The following is a 25425-nucleotide window of genomic DNA, read 5'->3' as shown; positions in this document are numbered from 1 at the left end:
AACACATATAATGTGATGTTCGTGTATAATGCAGTAATCAACTACTGCCATCATCCTATCTGTCTGTGCACAAGAAATGGCTCGGCTTCTAGTGGAACAATTTTGTTAAAATGTGACACAATTATTCTTCAAAGAAATTTTTAAGAACGCTTCATTTTAATTGAGGTATCTCAAATAATGCACACTATATACATTTCTGAAATTTCATAATCTCACATTAAAACGTGAATTTTCAAACTCATCTAGCATTATGTAAAGAAACATATTGGGAGACTTCAATTGCACATACGTTTACTGTTTTAAGTTTTCCGTGAGAGATCTTGTATATTGTGTGTGTTTTCCTCTTTTACTCATACAACAGCCTCTCCTGACTACAAAACAGTGAAACACCTGAAGGGGTGCATTTGTGACAGCAATTTGCAAATTTGTCACAGCAGCTCACCTCTTTTGCAGCAGTTCACACCTCCTGCTGCTTGAGGTAAGTTAACTGTGAAAGTAGAAAAGGTAAAAAGTCACTTACCTGAAATTAAATATAACTGTAAGGGAAAATTTTAAGTGTTGGTTTGTAAGCATAGAGTGAACAAATACAATATGTACTCCTTATTTACGTTAAACTAAAAACAACCTTATGGCAGCATTATCTGCACATTACAATGATTCAATACCTCTCTGGCATTATAATGTATTATCAAAGCTCCAGGCATGCTGTCCTTCATTTTCTGAAGCAAATAACAATTTTATCTTGAGACTTTAACAGATATTTAACTCTTCGTTTGGCACTTCTTTCAAAAATACTATGCTTATGTAATTTAAACTAGAATTAGCTGTAGACCCTCCAGCACCAACAACTAACAGTAGCATATCAATAGATTTCTTTCTTCTTTTTTTTTTTTTTTTTTTTTACCTCACCTGAGACGGGCTCTGCTGTGTATTGCAGCGATTTTAGTCACCACAAACCCTTTCAGGCCCATTTTTTAGCTATGTGATACTGTAAAGTGTTATTAAAAAGTGCATATTTCATGTATTCTGCTATCACATGTAATTGCATTCTAGTTATTTTTGAATATGGTTTATTGTTGCAAAAATATTTAATCAACAACAATAGAACTTTTTTGATTAAGTAAGTAAAAAAATATTGAATTCTCTAGCTATCAAAACAGATAGCTCAGTCCCCAATCTGGTTAATCCTTGCTTACTCCCATATTTTCAGTATGTAGCTGATGGTAAAAGAACTAGCCAATATCATTGACATCTTTAATAGGTGATTCGTACTTATTATTTATTTATACTTGTCACACAAATCGGTGCTAAAGTCAGATGCAGAGTGTTAGTCTGCAGCAATCCAACAAACTCAAAATTAAAGACTATGACTTTCAGGACTGTAACCAGAAATGACTGAGCTGAAGATTACATCTGCAGAAGTCTATGAGAGTTGCCCATTAAAACTTTGGCTGTGCTCTGTTAAAAATGGTTTTGATCATCTTAGTATTTAACTCTATGCATTCTGGAGGAAAGCACAAAATTGTTGAATACGTATTTCAAACGTTTGTAGAAGTGACAACATCCCAGTCAGGGATGTCCCAGTATGGATCAAGAGAACAGCCTTTAATTAACCTGAGATATATTTATGATTTAAAAACTATTATCTACATAAAACTTCCATATTTTTGTTTCTTCGCCATCAGGACTCGAAGGTCCGTGAAGTTCTTGGATATGGAGGCAGTGACCAGAACATAGAAGAAAAACTTTTTACTGTGGTATATGGCACAGACCTGGTCAATGTCTCTTTCCTCAACTTCCAAGCAATGGAGAAGGATGTCGCTAAGGTAGGTCTTTATTATCTGGTGCTTTGTGTTATATATTTGTGGCTTGTTTCATACTGAGCCCATACTACTCAGCTCTCTTATTGAAAGAGTTTCATACTGTAGTCTACTTGCTAACCAAGCTAAATTTCTATATTTTCAGTTGCTTTTTTTTTTTTTTTTTAAACTCTCATGAATTGTTGATGGTGAAATTTCTGTCAAATCCTGGTAAATAAACATTGTTCTGTATCTTGTGGCTCCTTCTGTAAATTTCTAACATTTTTTATGATTTTTTTAAAAGTAGTCAAATAGGAGATTTCCGTAAATTTGGCAAAAGTAGGAATGCAGTTTCCTTACATTTTAATTTGTGGGGGACAGCTAATAGACGGATCAAAGCAGAACAAAATTTCTTGGAGAGATGTATGGAAACACAAGAAACAGTGGAGGTAGTGTAAAACAAAGGCCTGCTGGGATCTATAAGTCAGAGTAAGAACTTTGAACTGGAGTCAAACATCAATTGCAATCCGGCAGAGAGAGAGCGTGACAAAGGTGCAATGTATATGCAGCATTGAATGGTAAATGGCGCAGTGATAAATGTGCACAGAAAATAAATTAATGCAGCAACAATGCCTTTAGCAATGTTTAAACATTTAAAATAATAGTAATAATTTCTTTATATTATATGTATAATACTAACTTACATATAATTTGTACTATAATATATACAATAGGCCTCATGTAAATTATGAATGTATCATGCATGAAGAGATGGGCACCACTACACACAAATAGAAACTATTTAAGTAGGAGGGAAACAGTGCTATGCAATTTAGACAGCCACATTACGTGCAGTCCATTTCAAAAAGCCTAAAAGCTGCACCCATCCATACTTTGGTATTAATTGTTGCAAGCAATGATTAAATTGGACATACAGTTTCATGTTTTGAACAGCTCTCGCTCTGGAGAGGAAGTATTCACTAGCCTTCAAAACCTGCGGGTATGTCATCACAAGCCACAAAATTCTAATAACATCTTAGCATACAGACACACCTTTTTGTCCACTAAATGTAACTTTTGTACTTTTTGTCTTTTGAGATGGAAAAAACAACCCCCTATCTGTGCTGCTAGGAATAAAGTTTTGCATGCATTCTGGCAAATATAAATAGCTTAATTTAAAGATGAATTGAAATACCTGGCACAAACAGTGAGGTTATACTTAAAATGTGAGCACATTTGATGGCTGCCTGCATTTTCCCTGTATTCGTTTGTGTCAAATGATTTGAAAAAAAAGCGTATGTATTAATGCAACACCATGTTGCAAACATACATATAAGACCTTTTTGGGTAAGGGTGAGGTGGTGATATTAAGACTCACTTTTTGCTCATCCAATTTATATTCCTTAAGGTTAAATCTGAAGCAAACTAACACTGAAAGGATAGTATTAAATGACGTTTTGTATGGCACTCTTTCCCATATGTGCTTTTTATTAAAAAATTACAATTTATTTAGCCAACTTACACTTTTTAAAAATTAATTAATTCACTTTGTCAATATACTCCTTTTTGACATTCTTTAAAGAAATATTTAGTACAGTTGATATAATCCTTTCCTAAGTCTCTTCCTTAAATTAATCACCAGTCCATTTAGCTACAGTTTATTAATGGTTGTCTGCATGGATTATATGACTTTCAAAATCTGCTGTCGTAACGCTGCCCTGTATACTGTTAAACTATCAGGAGTTTTGTAGTCCTAGTTAATTAGGATGTATGGTATAGTTGGAAAGAACTGCTCATCAGACACTCTCATTTTTGTAGAATTTGTTGAAGTAATGCCAATGCAAGAGACTGACCTTTATTTGTCGTACTTTACTGCCTTATCTTTACAGGTCTGGACTGAGGAAATCTTCAAGCTAGCCACTAATATCTTGGCTCACAACATGTCTCGTGAAACTCTCCTCAAGAAAGCGTTAGTAATGAAATTTACTTTTCATAAGTGATTTTGAATTGTTTAGTATAGACTGTAGTTAAACTTACTTCTTTACATTCTTGTTCTTTCAATTTCAGTTAGTATTTTGTAGTAACTTTTTTTGAGTACACAAATAGTTGTTTGTTTATCCCTGTATATCAATTAGTTCCATGGAAATGGATGGAAATCAAGTTTATAACACTTATTCACACACAAGCTTTCTGAAAGATCTGTAATTTCTCAAATCAATCAGGTAACCTTTTTTTTTTCATTAGATAAGGCTACATTTAAGTCAAAGGTGGCATTGGAATTGGTCATTTGCCTGATGTTTTTAAGATTTGTTTGACATATATTCTCATACTGCCTTTGTGGTGACACACATGCTTTCTCATGCCTATCAAAAATAATACAAAATGTAATTGTAATAGGTAACCTGGCCAATTTTTAAAAAAATGCAGGGAAATAAAGTTGGTTTTATTGTGAATTGGTTTCATGATAAAAAAATGATTAAGGTTTACAGTTAAATTATGCAGGAGTATCTGCACATTTCAGTCATTCTGGCTTAGTCACCTATGTACAGTTAGTTAATAAAGCATACTTTTTCAGCTGTGTCTCTCCTTTTGACATATTTTTAAATGACTGCATGACATGGTGGCAAAGTGCCATTGACTGGGCACTGCTTGTGTGCATTTATACATTTTTCCCACATCTGTACTCCCCTTCTATAGATACTCCTTTGTTCTCTCACATCTCTATGGTATGTACTATGTATTAAGCTAATTACCAACTATATTCATGTATACCTTGCGAAGGACTGCAGACTTGTTGGGTGTTTGTTCTTGCCTTGCATTCAGTTCTGGCAGGAAAGGCACCAGTTCCTGAGCTGGATAAAGTGGCCAGAAAGTGTATATTTCTGCCCTTTCTATTTTAATTAACCTAATGACAAGAGCAGTAGTAATAATAGTAACAATAATATTAAAATAAAGAGATATGGAAGTTGTATGCTATTTAAAAATATTCTGATTGATTTATTTAGACAGTAATACAAAACATCTTCATAGAATTTTAAGGGGTCTTTATTTTACAGGTAGCATTTCATTTATAGCGAGAACAAACACAGTGCTTTGCAAAGCAATTCATATCACAGTGTTGCATGAAGCAGTGCATTTGATGGTTACAACAATAACATCATGTCAAAAAAGACAACTAAAAACAAAAAGAAAAGGAGAAGATCTCACCTGGAAAAATATAGCAGGGAGAAAACCAAATAATTGTAAGAATGTCTAATTGTGGTTACTAGAACAAGTTGACTGGGTAGCCTTGCTTTCAAGTTCCATCTTTATTAAGCAAATGTTTCAGCTGTGCTGTTTGATGCTGATCAGACATACTGTACTTCTTATTTGCTTTTATGTTTTTAATTATTTTGGCATTCAGAAAACTAAATTAAATCCTCTTGGATCTTCTCATAATCTACACATGAAAAACATATTAGATGGAAGTGGCTGCAATTACTTTCTGTACCTTGAAATATTTTCCTTTTTTGTGTGACTGTGTTTTACTTGTAGCTTTATTAGGTTAGTGAATTTTGTTAAAAGTATGTCACAATATAGCATTGTGTTTAACTTCTGTTTCCTGTGTTTTGGATTTGATTATTGCATCAGAAACGTCTGAATGCTCTCAGATATCTTATACATTATTGCCTATACTATGTTAATTTTTATTTGAAATTTCCCATATTCTTGCAGGCACACAAAACTAAGGCTACAGGTGAACCCGGATATGAAAATCCCAGTTAAAAAGTAAGTTTGCACATTAAATATTATGACCATTACAATCATGTGCTCAAGATTAAAGATTGCCTCAAATGACTGTTTTTAATACACACAAGAGAGGTGTTTAGTCAAAGAGACAGAGAGAACACAATATTTCAAACAAACCAATGAATATAAGCTCTAGCTGCACAACTGGGCCTAATGGTAAAGTACCTGAGCCCTGACTATTTGTACCTCAGCCACTTATCCACCAATTAAAAACATGGCATCTTATGGCCAAAATACTGTCCTCCCTCTATCTCTGCATTCTTCTGATTTTAATAACATTGTGCCACTAGTCGACAGTAGCCATTGAAGTCCAGTTGAAAATGATGAGCCATTATGCCAGTGCTCCCTGAAATAGCTTCAAATATTTCCACTTTCTTGAGCCTTCTAAAGTGCCAAGCCCCTTGGTGACTGCCAGGCAAGGCATTTTTCTTCATATGCAGGAAAAAACCTATATGATTCAGGCATAAACCCTTTGCTACCACTTTATTCCCTGGGAATATTCTTCTGCCATTGTACCAGTCTTTCATGACTGCTTCCTCATTTAAGTGACTAGAAGTTTATCAATTTATTCATGTGGGGTATATGGGGGGAGGGGGCTCCTGTTATCAGTGTGACTTCTAGTTTTTCAGAGGGGTCTCAGCCTGGCTATTTTTCCTTTGGTTTTCCAGTCCTATGCCCTCTTTTTGTCTAGTAGCCTGTTGTAATATTTACAGTTCATTCCAGCTATGGTTAATCTTAATTGAGGAGAAAATGCTTTCCATCTTTTCACCATCAGACTTAATGTCCTTGGATAGTTCTGTTTTTCATAAAAATATTCTACTATATATTAGTTTTTAAGTTCTTTAAATTTAAAATCTTTAAAAAGTTAAGAAGTCTAAGACCCGTAAGTTTTAATTGGTAAGAAGCTTACATATGTGGGTTGTGAGAAGCTTCAAATCCTCTGATCTATTTGTAATCAGCTCTGAGAAATACTGTTTATCATTTTTTTGTTGATGAGCTAAGTGGAGTCATACTTTGACTGGTATACTGTATATTATTGTATAATGGCTGTTCTGTTATGAATGTCCTTGACAGTCATGGTGGTGGTAATTATGTGCTTTATGAGTGTGCTTGTGATGATAGTAAAACAGACTAGCTTGGTGTGTTTAAAGGAATTACATTTTGTTCTCATTTAAAACTTTTCATTTTTTTTTCTGTTTACCTGTAGTATTTTAAAAATGTTCCCAGACAGAAAAAGAGTGGAGAGTGCCCTTGAGTCATCTGGGTTTCAGTATAACAGGGTAAGTTATTAGTATGAATTAGTTGCCTACAAGAAAAAAAGTATGCTTAGTAAGATGAATGATATGTAGTATAACATTTGAAAAGAAAAATGCCTTGGTGATTAATTGTGTTGTATACTGTGCCAATGCAAGAATAATCAGACTTGAGTAAAATATGTATGGTTTTGTAGTTATACATACAATTTTTTTGTAATAGAATGATTCCATTAGACCAGATGAGTTTACTTGGGATATGTTCCAAAGGTTTCTGAACAAGCTTTGCCTGCGACCAGATATTGATAAGGTCCTTCAAGAGCTGTGAGTATATTTTTATAACTTTTAATTTCTTTCTATATATCAGCAATTTGAAGTCTTGCATGTTTCTTCAAAGATACATATTTGCTAGTTTAAAGCATAGTGGAATGAGGTATTTGAAGTAGTTGAAGGACAGTTAAAGTCTACATTTCACAAAGTTACTTAAACCAACACATTCTCCGCATGTAAAGGTAGTGTTTTAAAGTTTTTTTTTGTGCAGTAACTTAAAAACATATAGTATGTATTTAGTTTTAGAATCATAAAAACTGGAAACAATTGAGCAACGCAAGCAATTATAGACAGAAAATTATTTTTGTAATTATGTGATAATGATTCATTTTGGTTGGTTAGTTTATCAGGTTTTCAGAACACTGAAATTACAAGAAACACAATAACCTTAGATGAAAACTTCCTTTATATTTTCAGGGTTAATCTTTTGGTTATAAAATTCTCTCTCTCTCTCTCTCTCTCTAACTGGTGTTATTATTAAAGAACCATATGTTTCTTATTTTTGGATGTTGGAAGCATTACTTTTTTTAAGTTCTGTCATCCGTGGTTTCCAGGTGATGATCTGTTTCCTTATACACTGTCATTAGGGTGCCATATTGTACACTTTACTGTGTATAGTATAAAGTAGCTACGTCACAAGCCAATCAATACTTTGTTACTAAGTTGAAAGCAAAATTCCAAATACGTAATGATGTTCGTTCTCTTACAGTATCAGTAATAAAGAGGGAGTACAGATGTTGAAAAGAAAAGCAGCATCCAGTAAGTCATGTGTGCTGCTTTGTATTTGAGGCAGGAGAAATTCAGCACTCAATTGCTGAGTTAGTTAAGAAATCTATACTAATAAAAGGCAAAGCCCTCACTTACTCACTCACTCACTCATCACTAATTCTCCAACTTCCCGTGTAGGTAGAAGGCTTAAATTTGGCAGGCTTATTCCTTACAGCTTACTTACAAAAGTTAAGCAGGTTTCATTTTGAAATTCTACACGTAACGGTCATAACGGTCGATAACGTCCGCCATGTTGAACTTTCTTATTTATAGCCCCATCTTCACGAAATTTGGTAGGCGGCTTCCCTGCGCTAACCGAAACCGATGTACTTACTTATTTCGATGGTATGACGCCACGGTCGGCCGCCATATTGAACTTTCCAACCTCACCAATTTTCCAACTTTCCGTGTAGGTATAAGGCTGAAATTTGGCAGGCTCATTCTTTACAGCTTACTTACAAAAGTTAAGCAGCTTTCATTTCGAAATTCTACGCGTAACGGTCATAACGGTCAACAACGTCCGCCATGTTGAATTTTCTTATTCATGGCCCCATCTTCACGAAATTTGGTAGGCGGCTTCCCTGTGCTAACCAAAATTGATATATGTACTTATTTCGGTGGTATGACGCCACTGTCGGCCGCCATATTGAATTTTCCAAACGTCACTTAATTCCCCAACTTCCTGTGTAGGTAGAAGGCTGAAATTTGGCAAGCTCATTCCTTACAGCTTACTTACAAAAGTTAAGCAGGTTTCATTTTGAAATTCTACGCGTAATGGTCATAACGATCAACAACGTCCTCCATGTTGAACTTTCTTATTTATGGCCCCATCTTCACAAAATTTGGTAGGCGGCTTCCCTGCGCTAACCAAAACCAATGTACGTACTTATTTCGGTGGTATGACGCCACTGTCGGCCCCATATTGAACTTTCCAACATCACTAATTGTCCAACTTCCCGTGTAGGTAGAAGGCTGAAATTTGGTACCTATTTCGGTGGTATGATGCCACTTCGGCCGCCATATTGAACTTTTCAACAGTCTTTGTTACTTATGGGCCCATCTTCAAGAAATTTGATACGCGGGTTCCCAACGCTAACTGAATCCTACTTACGTACATATATACGTCCATAGCCTGCAGCTTGGTCACCGTGTGAGGCGGCATTGGGTCCCCCATCTAAACGCCTCCCACGTTGTTGACTGCCTGCCTATATAAGGCCGTCCGTCGCTCCAGTCTCTACATTCCCTTCCTTGCTTCGCCACGGGATTCACGTCTCCCTGCTGATAACTACAGCCTTTTTATTTAATCCACGGCTTCTGCGCTGTTTTATTGTTCATTTATTATGATTATAGTTATTGTGTAGGTATTTGAGACTTACTTTACATTGTTCAGGTACCCATTTCCTTTATCATTCCTACCGTACCCGCATTAACATGTCTATCGAGGTAATCACCATCGATCAAAGAACTGTCACTTACCGAGTGGTTTTCATGCCCGGAGATGGCACCTACCTTTTCGATTGTCTTTGTTACATATTGCACGGCCATATCAGGCTCACTCTTGATATCCGGAGGAACTTTGTGTCTTATGTATTGAATGACTGGGATAGGTTCAAGGTGTGGACTGATGACGGTACAGGAGATAATTATACTACACAGGAGCACTATAAGAATGAAATGCTTAAGCCCTTCACCTATGCATCTGCATGTGAGTTGATGGCTGCCACTGAATTGTTCGGTTGTCGCTTTCAAGTGTACCGAAATGGCCAAATATTTTACACCTTTGGACAACCGCCAATGCCTCTTCAACATCTTAGATTCACAGGTGACAATTTCAGTAGTGGACACTTTGATGTTTATAAATGTTTAATCTCTCAAAAGCTGGATGTGAAGTTATCGATGAAACTGGTTGTATACTTACAGCGCTTGACAGATGCCGAATGTCTCTTCAACACAAGTCCTACAAATACTGTCGTAATTGAAACAAACCATGAAACTCAAACCGATGGTATACAAAGAGATCCTTAACAAATAATTATTGGTATATATTTCCTCAGTTTAAAAAGATTTAAATTTCTTCTTAATAAAACTTTTAAGGCAGTACTTTGCCGCTGCGAAGCGTGGGTATTTTGCTAGTAGATTCATATGAGCTTTGAGAGCTCAGTGATTTGACTGATCAGTTGTGAGCTGTTATCCTTTAACTTTTAGTGTTACAGATTTTTAAGAGTAGCGATGGCGACATGAATCACTTTTTTATACAGTTTCCTACACAGTCCCAATGAAGGAATGGAGGCTTTGCATTCATTCTCTGATTGTAATTAGCACGTCTACAGATATCCATCCAAGCATCCATTCGTTTTCTGTGTCAAGATTTCCCCCCATGATACAGAACCAACATATACAGTTCTGTGTCATGGGGGAAACCTTGGAAACATCCAGAATTATGCATATAGAACTGTGTAATGTGGGAGGAAACATGCACATGGGCAATACCAACAACAGATGGCAGCAAAATAAAAACTGAGGCAAGTTTCAAATTAAGTGTCTCTTTGGCTTGTCTACATGGGCGATTAAATGAGATGTACCATTTTTTAATACCATAATAAAATTAATTTAGTGCTTCCATGCTTTGAACCACAAAGCAATTCTCCCTTTTGATGCAACATGTATTGTGTTAACAGAAATGCATAATCACAGAGACGGACAAAACAGCGTGTTCAATCCTGAATACATACATGCAAACCTGAAATTTGTGGCATATGTTTTGAAAGCAAAGTAATGTTCACAAGTATGCCTTTCCTTATCATAAAATGTGACAAATGTAGTAAAAGCACAAATGTCGTATATTTGTATAGGTAAGATTAACTGACTACAGTTAACATCAGTTCAGTTAATTGTCTAATTCTGGATTAATACTAAGGCAATAACAAGGTCTGACCACTCATGTAAGATACTTTGTAAACAACACAACAAAGGCTCTTTTAAAATACTACAATATAAGACTGAGGGGGGAAGCTTTGGACAATTAAAGCATCAGGAGTTTATTACGATTGAAATTTGAATTATTTGACTCATATTGCTCTTTAGTTTTATTTTTCTTTAATTTTGGCTGTTTACTTGCTATTTAGAGTTTTAATTTATCTTGGCTCAAATAAGAAGTTTTACGATACCTTTGTTAGTGGTGTGCTCTGATGCTGCTTTTCATTCATCTGAGATAGGGCTCAGTCACTAGCACAAAACTTGGTTTGGTAGAGTGGATCTTAAAGATAGTGCAAGGCATCCAGCTTCAAAGCTCTATGGAGAGTAGCTTCCAAGCCAAAGAAAGGGTGAGCTGTTTGCTCCACATTTAGTGGATTGTTTGGCTTTCACTTACAAACAAGAACAGGTTGTCATCATTCAACCCCTCCAAAGAGAAGTTGATTGTCAACTTTCAGCTTTCCAAAGAGGGAGTGGCTCATCAGGTTTTAGGTTCCAGAGAGCTGGTTCTAAAGAGTGTAGGAGAAAGAAGAGATGAATACAATTAGTTTTAAAGGAAGGTGATCACATCAGAATCAAGTCAAAAATTAGCTGTTAGTTGTGTAGACCTCTGGTATAGGTTATTAAATTTGAGTTCTCAAAATGGTCATTTACATTGTTTAATTTAAATGTATAATTCTAGATGGTTTGACAAATAGAGCACACTATTAGAAGAATTTCAATCCTCACTTTGAAGTCATTTATCACCTGTACAATTGAAAACATTAGTGTAACTAATTTTTTAATGCATGACTAAGAATGGAGGATTGAGCACATTTTTATATCGCTGCTTTATTACGTGATGAGTATTTTATGTAGTGAAAACAGCGATTCTATTGTTTGTCCTTATTCATTACTTTATTTACAGTGAATAAAATAATTAGTTTACTTTTAGCAAGCCAAGAAAGCCTATTTAAAATTCTTATTTGTAATGATGTCTTGTTTCAGAGGGGCCAAAGGTAAACCATACCTGACCATGGAACAAATAATACACTTCATTAACCAGAAGCAGAGAGATTCAAGGCTAAATGAGGTGTTGTATCCACCGCTCAAGAAAGAACAAATTCGTCAGCTCATTGCGAAGTATGAGCCCAACACAAACTTTGTGGAAAAGGGTATGGCAGAGTGGCATATGATATTTGAATGCAAGGTTAAATGACAGAAAGAAAAGTTGATTTTGTCATTGTGTAGTTGGAAAAATAATCTGTCTTGTTTTTACAGATCAGCTGTCAGTTGAGGGCTTCAGTTGCTACCTGGGTGCAGATGAAAACTATATTGTTTCATTAGAAAAACTTGACCTCAGTGATGACATGACGCAACCTCTCAGTCACTATTTCATCAACTCTTCGCACAACACCTACCTTACTGGTAAACAATTCTAAGCACTGATAAATTACCAAAATATGTTAATATTGTCAGAATTCTTGATAGTTCCCCTGTTGGTTGTTTCTTCAGTTTAACTGCTAAATTATGGCATTAGCTTTTTGTTGCATTATAGCTAAAAACAACTTGTTTGTTCTTTATTTGATGGTGCATTGCATGTGTTTCTTTACCAGCTGGTCAGCTGACAGGGCTGTCTTCAGTGGAAATGTACCGGCAAGTCCTCCTCACTGGGTGTCGCTGTATTGAGCTTGACTGTTGGAAGGGTAGACCTAATGATGAAGAGCCTTTTATCACTCATGGCTTCACAATGACAACTGAAATACCTTTCAAAGTAATGTTTTTTTGTTTATTATATGTATATTTAAAGATATTACATGATTTGTTATTGGTGGAATGTCCAAATCTCAGTTAAAGAGAGCACAACAGCCTGAGGTTTATATATCTTTGGTTTCAATTGGCAGTAATGTGAGATGATGATGTGATAACAGATGAGTTATACTGTGCATTTAATATTCAGGATTAATAATATTCTTAACTAAAGATTCATTCACTCTCTACAAATACATTTTATGTCAAAAATCTGATTGGTCATGTTCAAAATAGTTTTTACCAGTTAAAAACTTACACGGTAATCAAAAAACAAAGTTACAGAAAATTTAACTGGTAAATGAGGCCTGTAGAGCTAGACGTGTACGACATCCAGGCTGTAATAGTTTATAGATTGCAGGTGCTTTGCATAAGATCATATATACAGTGTATACATACTGGGTGGTGGTTGCTTGCATCCTTCAAGCATAGAGGTTATTTGATTACTGCTGTTGATGTTCCTGAGAATGTGTTGCACTTGAAATGTTCTAAAAAAAAAATTTTTTTTTACAAATTTGTTCCCATTTCTCATATATGCAAGGGGAATGCCTACATATTACTATAATGCTCTGCCATTGTTATCAGTGCTAATAAAGCTGCTTGTTATAGTATATACAGTTGTGCTTGAAAGTTTGTGAACCCTTTAGAATTTTCTATATTTCTGCATAAATATGACCTAAAACATCATCAGATCTTCACTCAAGTCCTTAAAGTAGATAAAGAGAAACAAGTTAAACAAATGAGACAAAAATATTATACTTGGTCATTTATTTATTAAGGAAAATGATCGAATATTACATATTTGTGAGTGGCAAAAGTATGTGAACTTCTAGGATTAGCAGTTAGTTTGAAGGTGAAATTCGAGTCAGGTGTTTTTCAATCAATGGGGTGACAATCAGGTGTGAGTGGGCACCCTGTGTTATTTAAAGAACAGGGATCTATCAAAGTCTGCTCTTCACAACACATGTTTGTGGAAGTGTATCATGGCACGAACAAAGGAGATTTCTGAGGACCTCAGAAAAAGAGTTGTTGATGCTCGTCAGGTTAGAAAAGGTTACAAAACCATCTCTAAAGAGTTTGGACTCCACCAATCCACAGTCAAACAGATTGTGTACAAATGGAGGAAATTCAAGACCATTGTTACCCTCCCCAGGAGTGGTCGACCAACAAAGATCACTCCAGGAGCAAGGCGTGTAATAGTCGGCGAGGTCACAAAGGACCCCAGGGTAACTTCTAAGCAACTGAAGACCTCTCTCACATTGGCTAATGTTCATGAGTCCAACATCAGGAGAACACTGAACAACAATGGTGTGCATGGCAGGGTTACAAGGAGAAAGCCACTGCTCTCCAAAAAAAACATTGCTGCTCGTCTGCAGTTTGCTGAAGATCACATGGACAAACCAGAAGGCTATTGGAAGAATGTTTTGTGGGTGGATGAGACCAAAATAGAACTTTTATGTTTAAATGAAAAGCGTTATGTTTGGAGAAAGTAAAACACTGCATTCCAGCATAAGAACCTTATCCCGTCTGTGAAACATGGTGGTGGTAGTATCATGGTTTGGGCCTGTTTGCTGCCTCTGAGCTAGGATGGCTTGCCTTCATTAATAGAGCAATGAATTCTGAATTATTACAGAGAATTCTAAAGGAAAATGTCAGGACATCTGTCCATGAACTGAGAAGAGAAGGTGGGTCATGCAGCAAGACAATGACCCTAAGCACACAAGTCGTTCTACCAAAGAATGGTTAAAGAAGAATAAAGTTAATGTTTTGGAATGGCCAAGTCAAAGTCCTGACCTTAATCCAATCGAAATGTTGTGGAAGGACCTGAAGCGAGCAGTTAATGTGAGGAAACCCACCAACATCCCAGAGATGAAGCTGGTCTGTACGGAGGAATGGGCTAAAATTCCTCCAAGCCTGTGTGCAGGAATGATCAAAAGTTACCCGAAACGTTAAGTTGCAGTTATTGCTGTAAAGGGGGGGTCACACCAGATACTGAAAGCAAAGGTTTACATACTTTTGCCACTCACAAATATGTAATATTTGATCATTTTCCTTAATAAATAAATGACCAAGTATAATATTTTTGTCTCATTTGTTTAACTGCTTTCTCTTTATCTACTTTTAGGACTTGAGAGAAAATCCTGATGATGTTTTAGGTCATATTTATCCAGAAATATAGAAAATTCTAAAGGCTTCACAAACTTTCAAGCATAACTGTATGTAGTATGCGTTTGTGGCAAGGCATAAAGTCAATCACAGGCTACAGGTCTCTTCTACCACTCTGTGATGACAATATTGATTTCTTCAGTACACTTAACACTTACGTCTGCCAGTTTGAAGAAAAGAGTAAAACAACAATGAAAAGACCCTTCCAGCCTAGACGATGAAGCACTAATGTCTTGACCCCGCTGATGTTCAGAGGACACTGTGCAGGGTTAACCCATGGAAAGTTGTGGCTCCTGACAACATACCAGGGTGTGTACACGGGGAATGTGCTGACCAACTGATGTACGTTCTTACAGACATTTATAATACCTCCATGAGACAAGCCATTGTACCTCCATGCTTCAAGGCCACTACTATCATGCCAGTGCCAAAGAAGTCACAAGCATCAGCACGTAATGATTTTTGCACTGTAGCGCTCACCCCCATCGTGATGAAGTGCTTTGAAAAGCTGTTCAAGGACCGTATGACATCCAAACTCCCTGCAATGTTCGATTCAGTTCATTGCCCTATCCGCTCCACCAATGATGCCATACTGGCAACACTACATCTGACCATGGTCAACTGGAGAATAAGAAAAGTTCTATTTGGCTGCTTTTTATTGATTTTAGACCTGCTTTTAATATAGTTAACCCTCAGCACTTAGTAAGAAAACTTGACCTACTAGGCATCAACACCCTATCATGTAACTGGATATTGGACTTCCTCACAGACAGACCCCAGACAGTATCTTTGGAAAAAAACATCACTGAGACCATCACCATAAATACTGGGGTCCCCCAGGGCTGTGTTCTGAGGAGAGCTGGTACTGATACCCCGATTCAATATCAATTTTATCTTGACTTAATTAGTGTGCGTTGATATATTTGAAATGGTGGCTTTTTTAGAGATTATTTAACCATGTATAGACAACATTAATGTAATGTGACAAATTTCAGTAATACTTTATTTGAAGGGTGTGTACATAGTCACCTTATAGCATATGCATAAGCATGGAATGATATTTAAGAAGAAGTACTTGATTAGTCGTAAACAGTTAACATCAGTATGTGGAAATGTGGAACAAAATATCATTGCTCTTTAAAAAAGAAGAAAATAAAAACTTTTCTGCATAATTTAACTAACATATGTATTGCCACATTAGAGTCCACCCATATTATGGGGGGCTCCTTGTTTTAATAGAATTTTATGGCATCTACTTTATAAAACATCTATATCATCTTGTGAATAATATTATTATAAAATAATCATATGTTTCTTAAATAGTAAATGGTATTCAATAACCAATTCATGTGTTATGAATCTCCATATACACACCCTTCAACTAAACTGTTAGCCAATTTTTTTCCCTGTTGAACATTTAAAATAATCTTGAATAAGTCAAAATTAAAGATACAGTGGAAAGACTCACTTTCTTTCTATAATTCTACAAGTTACACATATCTTCAGTTGCTCATGTGTAGCAGTCACGTTGATCAGTCTCAAAAATGTATCCTCGCATTTCCTCCTCAGACAAATAGGAAGCATTTTAAAATGAAGTTCTAGTACTGATGCTTGCTGTCAGCGACGTTGGATGAATGTTACATAAAAGAAAAAAACCTTGCCATCGTGACTGATAACTTCACTAATACGATCTTTGTGGTATAGCTTATGGAGTTACTGCACACTGGCTGCATTGTGAACATGCTCACTTTGGTATCGCAGGCTGCTCTGAAAATTCCAAAAATTGCCTGTGAGGCATATTGGAAACTTTTTCCACTATAGCAGTACAGTTAGCCACATGCTTAAAAAGAAGCAATATTTATTGGACTTGCCAACACACAAACTTGTGACTGATGTAGTTACACATTCGACCAGTGCATTAGAAATGCTACAGAGGTTTGTCATGTAGGAATCTGCTGCCCTGGATGTTCAGCTATCACAAATTAGGGCTGCTTTCTCTGCTGAACTGAGAGAAATGGTGATGCTTGTCTTAAGATTTTCATAAAGTCTAGGTAGAGTAACTTCACTCATTTGTTTTCTGGTCAGTAGAGCATACTTCAGTCCGAATACCTGTACAATTTGTCAAAAGCCCTCATTTTCAACAACAGTGTGGGGCATCAAATCTTTACAGACAAAAACTGACTGAGAATGTTATTTTTTGGGCACGAGGCAAATTAAACAGAAGGTTGAAGCTACCCACTGTCTCCAGTGTAGATTCTTTAGGCTCTACTCATTTGGATGTTGATTAAGATTACATTTATGGGTGACATCGGGATAAATGATTTGTCAGACTTGTGTTACAACAGTACTTCTGAGCTGCACAGCTTGCATATTGGTTTTATCTAGTTGATCTTTACAGATGAAACATTTGAATCCACGGTAAGTCTACAAATCGGCTTAAAGTGTCCAAGTTGCTGATTTCAGTGGAGGAGGACACACCATTTTATGCTGTCCTACCTGTAGCCAGACCCTTCTTATTCTTTGCGATGTGCTTTTCCCGTAGAAAGCCTTAAAATGTGCATTAGTAACATGTACATTGGACAGCAAAAATAAAGATAAGCAAAAATCTACATATATCAATTAAGCAAGATAGGAATTTGTAAGATCGACCTTGAGACTAAGAATTAATATCATAGTTTAAATGAAAATAACAATTAATCGGAAAATCAATATTTTTACCCAGGCCTAGTTCTGACCCCTATGTTGTTCACTTTGATGACTCATGACTGTTGTGCCAGGCATATCATCAAATTCGCAGATGTCAGAAATGACATCATTGTTGACTTCAGAAGAAAACACAAGGCACATACTCTGTATGTAATCCATGGCAACACTTTGGGGGCAAGAAGAAGTTCCTTAGGGTGCACATCACAGATGACCTGACATTGACCACAAACACCATCTCCCTTGTCAAGAAGGAACAGCAGTGATTTCACTTCATGCAATGGATCAGGAGAGTAAACACTCCCCTCCTGTCCTCACAACATTCTACAGAGAGCACCTTGACCAGTAGCCTCACAGTCTAGTATGGCAGCTGCACTGTTTCAAATCAGAAGACCCTCCAGACAGTGGTGAGGATGACAGAGGAAATCATTCGAACCACCCTCACATCTAAACAAGATCTGTACTTGTCACGCTGGATTAAAACAGCCATCAAGATAGTAAAAAACTTCACCCACCAGCCCATGGACTGTTCAAACGTTTGCCTTCTGGCAAACGCTTCTGCAGTATTCAGTGCAAGATTGTCAGACTCAGTAGGAGTTTCTTCCCACGGGCTATCAGACTATTCATCTCCCTCTAACAACAAACAACATGCTACCTATTGGAGCTGTTAAATTCCTGAACTTGTGCTTACACATATCTCCAAAATTGCTGCCATGCCTGTGCATTATGTTAATGTTTTTCGTCACTTGCACACTGTAGAACAATTAACCAATGTGTCTATTGGATTATACATATATCATCCATTAATGCTGTCTATTATGTCTATCTGTTGTTGTGATTATACATATATCGTCCATTAATGCTGTCTATTATGTCTGTCTGTTGTTGTATAACATGCATTTGCCTTTTTGTTTGTGTTTGTACATTGAGCCTGGAGAAGCACAATTTCGTTCAGCAGTGCACTCCTTGTTATATGGCTTCAATTACTATAAAATCAAACCAAAAAAATATACTGTATATTATATTGCTTACGTAATGGGAAATGGAGCAACAGAGTTATAATAGAGTTGTAATATTATCAAATTAATGCTTTGTCATATTCAATACACATTCTAATATATTGTCAAATGTAAAGAAAGTGTTTTTTTCTGCATGCTAAACATTCCAAGAACTACAATGTGTTTTGAAAACATTTCCAATGATGATCTTATGGGAGATGGCATGCCAATAGATATTTTCATCTAGAGTCAATCTCACGACAATAATGTGTGCGATATGTTATCAAATGATTGAAGATGCCTTTAATGCTTGTACCATAGAAGAATGCCTGAGATTCTAAGATTGATTACATATTCCGTATGCTTTTCTTTTGGGAAGAGAAGTTCATATCAAATCCAGGAGTCCTACCCTAGTAAATATATCTAAATGACATACCAGCTATATGAAAGCTTCTTTGAAATAGCAGCAACAGTACCATAGTACCATATTTTGAAAATGTCTTTAATGATTTTCTTATGGGGAAATAACAAACCAACAATGAAGCAAACTCGAAGCAACCAAATAGACCACGATTCACTGTTATATTGAGAATGAATGTGCCCATCACTTCTGAAAACTTTGTGTCTGTATGTGAATTAGTTTATTTTTCAGTGAATTTCAAAATCTTCCTCAGTGCTTTTCTAATGGAGAAATTCTGAACTTTAAGAATTTCTGGCATTAAACCAAGAACAGGCAGAAGACAGGTGAGAATATGTTTGGTGGTCCCAGCATATATTCTGTACACCCCACGAGTTTAATTGAAATTAGCCTTGCAGATCTGGTTGGATATTTGTATCCACCTACAGTATGTATTCTATATACAGCATTCTATACCAATTTATCCTATACGTAAGTAGATACAAATGCAGTATATATTTGCACACAGTGTGTTTTATTATTTCAAACTAATGCTCTTTATTGTTTGTGAGAATAAATAAGGTAGAAGTAATTATTTCATTATTGCATTGGACTTTTTGACTAGAATTTTAAAAACAGAAGTTTAAAACATCTGCGACTGACCAACAAAAATCAGCTTCTGCTCAACTGCTCTGTCTCAAGCTGTCCCTTTCTTGGCATAGGGCAGGTTTTTATCTTGGTAAGGTTTTTGTAGTTTTCCCGAACTTTCATTATGATAGAGACTACTTAGTAGTGGTGGTGATTTCAAGGGGCATCACAATATGATATCAATATATTTTGGTCTTGATATGATAATACTGTGATTTTAGTGATTTATAATATCTAGTGTTGTGTTATTCAGTGCTGCAGTATATTGCAATTTATTTATTTATTTTTTTGACTGAAGTTAAAGCTGAAATCATTTTCATATACTCAAAAATATGCCTGTCTGTTACACCTAGCAGTCTGTACATTATGATTTAGATGGATTGGCTATGGTACACAGCACACACTGGTTCATTACCTCACCTTAGCTTTGGGTGTTTCCTTATAAGATGAGGTTATATGTTTGTATTTGGGCTGTCAGTCACTAATTGAGAAAAGAATGTTTAATATTTAAATATATTGTATTAATAAATGTAGAAGACCTATTTTAAGCCTGCTAAATCCAATTAAGCTTAGTGGGGGCCAGAGCCTATCATGAAAGTATTGGGATTAAGTATATACTTGCTTAAGCACATACTCATTCTCACACTCATACAGTGCCAATTTGGAATTGACAGTTAACCTAATATACAGTACAGTACATTTTTGGGGATTAAGAAAACTAATGTATAATGAGGAAACCCATTGTAGTCATAACCAAGCTTTATAAAGACAGTGAGTACGCTTGGGATTTTAACTCAGGAGGCTGGGCTACAGTTCAGATGTTATCCTATTAATATTTCCAGTTCCATTGTTTACACATGTGTACATTACTGTATGTGTCATTAGACAGTTATTGTACTGGTTTTTTTTATTCTAATGAATTATTTATGCAGGAATGAAAAAAATGAAAACTGTTCTGTTTCCAAATATTGAATCCATACTAATTGATGTGGTGGGCATCTCATGATGCTTCCTAATACTTTCTTTTTTCCAGCTACGGCCATATTTATACTTCATGTGAAACTGAAATTTGGTCAATCAAGACGCAATGCATGTATATACACACAAACGAATATACGTAGACCTGCTAGTTTTAGTTGTGATGGACTTGAACGATTTGCTGGACTGAAGTCTCTGACAAATTACATGACCTAGATGGGAGTTGTTGGAAGTGATGGGTACAGCACTTCATTAAATAGGAGGTTTTATATATTTATTTATATACACACACATATACATACAGTTCTCTTTTGCGATTCACAGGGGTTAGGGGAACAGGACCCCTGCAAATACCTTTTGGGCCCCCCACCTCACCTCTTAATACTGTGCTATTGTCCACAAGCCTTACCAATAACATTCAGTCGATTATGTAACAAATTCTAGACAATACAGTACAGTTATATATATCACCAAGAAAAAGTAAAACGATATGTAATTACTGTACTGTATATTGTAATAGACTTCAACAGTAACATACAGGGTCTCTGTGCTCACTACTTCACAGTCTTCATGCTCTTTTTTCTTGATATACCTTACTGTCAACTCATTAAAAGAATTTCTTTACCCAAACTCAGTATTTTTTTTTTAAATGTTACTTACCCTATCTCAATTTTTTGTAGAGAAAGTACATCATGAATATTTAAACTCAATGGTGCCTGGGGTGTAACTAATTTAGCACAATGGCAAACGATGTGAAAAACATTAATGGAAAAAGAGAAAAAAAATTCCCATAAGTTGCGTTACAAAATCCACAAGTCCGATATTCACTTGTTTGATTGAAATGTGCAAAATATGGGCATTTTTGTCTAAAATATTATTAACAGTTAATTCCATGAAAGGCAACATTCATAGTAAACAGCAAAGATGTAATTTTTGTTTTTGTTTTTGAGGGATCTTTTCCAAAGGCAAAACAAGTAATGATGGAGATTGTGGTAACACATTTAGTGGATGCTCTGTGGGATTGTGCATGAGGGCTGAGCAGTATTAAGGTTTCTTAGATTATACCAGAAGTATGTTTGTTGTTGCTGCACATTCTTTGTGATGGTTATGATGTTAATTTCCCAGCTTTGACTGTTGCATATTGTGGGAGTGCAGATTCGGGTCTGTGGAATTCTGCTATGTATGATTCAGTAGTTTTAGTGGTATTGAGTTCAGGGTTATTTTTTGCAAATCAAGACAAGATATGGTCTACGCTCCTTACTAATGTACACTGCAGCCCTCATGAGAGATGTTGATACCCTTAATACATGTAATTACTAGTTTTGCCCTATGCTGATGTACATCATTACCCAGTTAAATACAGTCAATAAATTTTGTTCATTAATTGATGCAGTGAATAGTAGGGGATGATGCCTCTCATTGCGTTAGAAAGTTTTATTACAGACTTTTCACCATTACTTTCATTTAAACCTGTTTTTGTTAAAGGATCTTTCAGGTTACAAAGTACTGGACCTTAAGAGAAAAGATGAATATATTAAACCAGAAAATAGTCTAGTTTTTCTTAGAAGCTTTAATTATTATGAGGTTTTAATGTGACACAATTATACATTTGTATACTGCAGCAGATATGGAGATAATAAAAGTCTTTTGCAATGTACTGTTGAGTTTCTATTAATGGTTTACTTGGTTTCTAATGTTTTGTTTTTTTTATTTGCACTGTCATGTATTAGAATGTCAAAATGTTATCTCAATAATAATAATATTTTCAAATCTATTATTTTTGTCTTGCTGTTTTGGTGACAATGTTTTGTTTATGTATTGCTCATTTAGGAAGTGATTGAAGCCATAGCAGAGAGTGCATTTAAAACATCTCTTTACCCTGTCATTTTGTCCTTTGAAAATCATGTTGATTCGTAAGTATATTGTCTTTTTTCTTTAATTTACACCATTGTACATGACCACTCGAAAATTTTGTAATTGTGGTTGTTAGTCATACAGTATATTCACCCATCTAGGTAATGATGCTGAATGTCTAGTGAAAGAATCCAAAGACTAAGCTCAGCAAGTTTAAAAAAAAAAACAAAAAAAAAAAAAACATAAAAGGTATGAAGCTGTAGATTTGTGAACCTGGTTGAGTTACTTCATCATTATTTTTTCAGATCTAAACAACAAGCTAAGATGGCAGAATACTGCAGGAATATTTTTGGAGATGCTCTCCTTATAGATCCCCTTGAGAAGTATCCTGTAAGTGTCAGCATTTAGAATTTTAATTTCTTAAACCTTATTTTTAATTGATGAAACCCACCAATTTTCTGAATAGAAAGATAAAGGCATTCATTTTGGTTTTTTTTTTCTTTCTTAAAACGTTTTTAGCAAATGATGATTCTATCAATGTTAAATTTTCATTCTAGTTAGTTGCAGGTCAGGCTCTTCCTAGCCCTCATGATTTACTGGGAAAAATCCTTGTCAAGAATAAGAAGAAACATCCACACCATATACAGGAGGGCAGTGTCAAGCGTCGTTTGGTGGGACAGAGTTCTAACCATAGTGACACATCCAGCATTTCTGAACAGCTATCCCCTGGTAATGGTATATGTCTCAATTTGGTTGGTCGTGTAGTTTTGGTTACTTAATATAACAGAGTCATGAAACCTCACAGTAACAGCCTACTGTATGGCTAAAAATCCCAGAGTTCTATACAAGATAGTTTCTAGCTGTTGTTGATCTGTTTTTGGAATTTGAAACACATATACTAAATTGGCGGCTTAAACACAAAAATACAAATTTGGATGTGAGCATCAATGGGCTTTGCACACTAGGAACCTAGTTACATGAACTATTGTATAACATTTCAGTAATAATTTACCACTTTGGTGTTTATCTTTCTGATTATAAAATAGGTCATTACGATAGCAATTGACGAGAAGAATTCATAATTAATTCCAGAATTACGGTATTTGAGGGTTCCTCTAATGTGCCTCTTTCTCTTGCACTATTTAGCTCAAAGCTATTCCACACATCGTCATCTCATTTCAGGCTAAAGTTTCAAGTTTGTTATTTTTCCATCCAGCCATTTTAACTCTAGACTATCCTCAAGAAACGGTGACATACCCACATACACACACACACAGAGGCAGACACCCATCATTGAGATATCAATGTTTTCAAAAACAGGAAACCCAAAAAAATCAAGATCCATCAAAAACCAGAGATTGAAATTTTTGATGCATCTAAAGCTTTCACTCATCATCCCATTGACAATAGGTTATGGTGGGGGAGGGCGCAAAGTAAAAATGTTATATAGAAATGTGCAGGTACTATGCACGAGTTTTTGTATCTTGAAAGCTTGGTCTGAACCTTGTATCATTTGTTCAAACGGGCTCCTACACTGTTGACTAGAGATGGTCATGAGCATTTGTAATATGCTGTCGCTTCCCCCTTCTTTGGTCTGTTCCTTTACCAAGCAGACATCCTCATTCTGCCCTTATTTGTCCTGACCATTTCCAGATTTTTCACTTGCTATAACTGCTTTCCTCAGTCATCTCACAAAGAAGCCAAAGTAGTCTTTGAGTCTGTGAATCACAGCTGTACCTGCGCCTCTGCTAATATCAAGCCCATCTATACTATCAAGAAGACCCACTGTAGAGTAGAGAAAAAAGGAAGTTGTGCACTCCTCTCCACCCAGAGAGATTCGCAATAAAGAGATGATGACACTTTGCAATGAGACACAACGCAGATGTCAACAACACGGCAGTTTAGAGAAGTGGTTGTCATGCTGCCTCTGTCTGGAGAGAGAAATTATCTATGGCCCTTTTATTGTGCCGGTCACATCAGTGAAAGCATGTAGCTGGTGGTACACTAATGAATAAAGACATCCGCAACATACAAACAGAATTAAAAATGTAATTTGATGGCTTAGTTGCACAGAAGCAGTATAGTGTATGTGCCAGTCATAGAAAAATCTGAATGTATGTGTGACCTGCAACAGGAGGATTCAGGATCCACTCTGTAAACTGCAGTTACTGCAATTTCTCAAACTTTATCTTTTCCTTGCTTTTCAGCCAGCTTCTTCCATTGCCCGATTACTGTTAGTATGCTGCTTAGTAGCTGTTAGTATGCTACTGGACAAGCGTATATTACATTTTAGATATACTGTATGCTCACAACTCATCCTTCATTTTGGTACCTTTAAAAAGTGACAGTTGACAATCGCTTTAATAACAGATTCACATGCTTTCATGTGAAGTTCTGACTCAAATGAGCAGTTTGCTTGTGTTTCTTTTTGTTTTCTGCATATGCAATATAGTGGAATATTTCTGAAAAAATAAAATGAATAAATAAACATGGAAAAATAAATAAATAAAAACACATAAATAATTAAATGTGAGATTAAATGTTTTTTGTTGCTTTTTTGTTATTTCTTCATTTATTTATTTGGTACCGTACACAACTTGAAATATGCAATGAAATACAAAATTAAACTTTTTCATTTAAAGCTGTGTTTTATGAGGTGTGTAATGTCACTGAAATAAATAATTGAAGAAATAATTTAATAAGCAAAAAAATGTATATTTGCACATAATTGTGCTTTTATTCATTTGTTGTCACATTTCACAGTGCATTTATTTGTTTGCATGTTTATTAATTTATTTGTTTTTTTTTATGAAATATTCATATTTCATGCAAAAACAAATAAATGAATAGGTAAAAAAGAGGAATCTCAATAAGACAATAGATAAATATGAGGAATCTCAATAAGACAAATATTTGTAACAGGCACCATTTAAACAAAACCTAAAATATCAGTAAGTGACAGTGAAAATGTTGTAGTCACT

At 35.6% G+C, this 25425-nt stretch overlaps 1 protein-coding gene across 3 annotated transcripts in view; it reads left to right on the top strand.

Annotated features, from left to right (window-relative positions):
- The window catches only part of plcb3 (phospholipase C, beta 3 (phosphatidylinositol-specific)), a 258088-nt gene that overhangs the window by 158397 nt on the left and 74266 nt on the right, over positions 1-25425 (top strand). For 2 of the 3 annotated variants that reach the window (XM_039769058.1, XM_039769057.1), the window contains exons 4-14: positions 1686-1826; positions 3689-3768; positions 5514-5567; positions 6796-6868; positions 7065-7165; positions 11900-12066; positions 12173-12319; positions 12508-12665; positions 22421-22503; positions 22750-22834; positions 23002-23173. In XM_039769058.1, the coding sequence (XP_039624992.1) occupies positions 1686-1826; positions 3689-3768; positions 5514-5567; positions 6796-6868; positions 7065-7165; positions 11900-12066; positions 12173-12319; positions 12508-12665; positions 22421-22503; positions 22750-22834; positions 23002-23173 (1261 nt within the window). Of the gene's footprint in view, positions 1-1685; positions 1827-3688; positions 3769-5513; positions 5568-6795; positions 6869-7064; positions 7166-11899; positions 12067-12172; positions 12320-12507; positions 12666-22420; positions 22504-22749; positions 22835-23001; positions 23180-25425 lie in introns of all 3 variants that reach the window. The other variant, XM_039769056.1, reaches the window with a different exon arrangement.

Source organism: Polypterus senegalus, chromosome 11 (genome assembly GCF_016835505.1).
Source record: "Polypterus senegalus isolate Bchr_013 chromosome 11, ASM1683550v1, whole genome shotgun sequence".
In the NCBI taxonomy this organism is placed as follows: domain Eukaryota; kingdom Metazoa; phylum Chordata; class Cladistia; order Polypteriformes; family Polypteridae; genus Polypterus; species Polypterus senegalus.
This window is presented reverse-complemented; position numbering and strand designations above follow the sequence as displayed.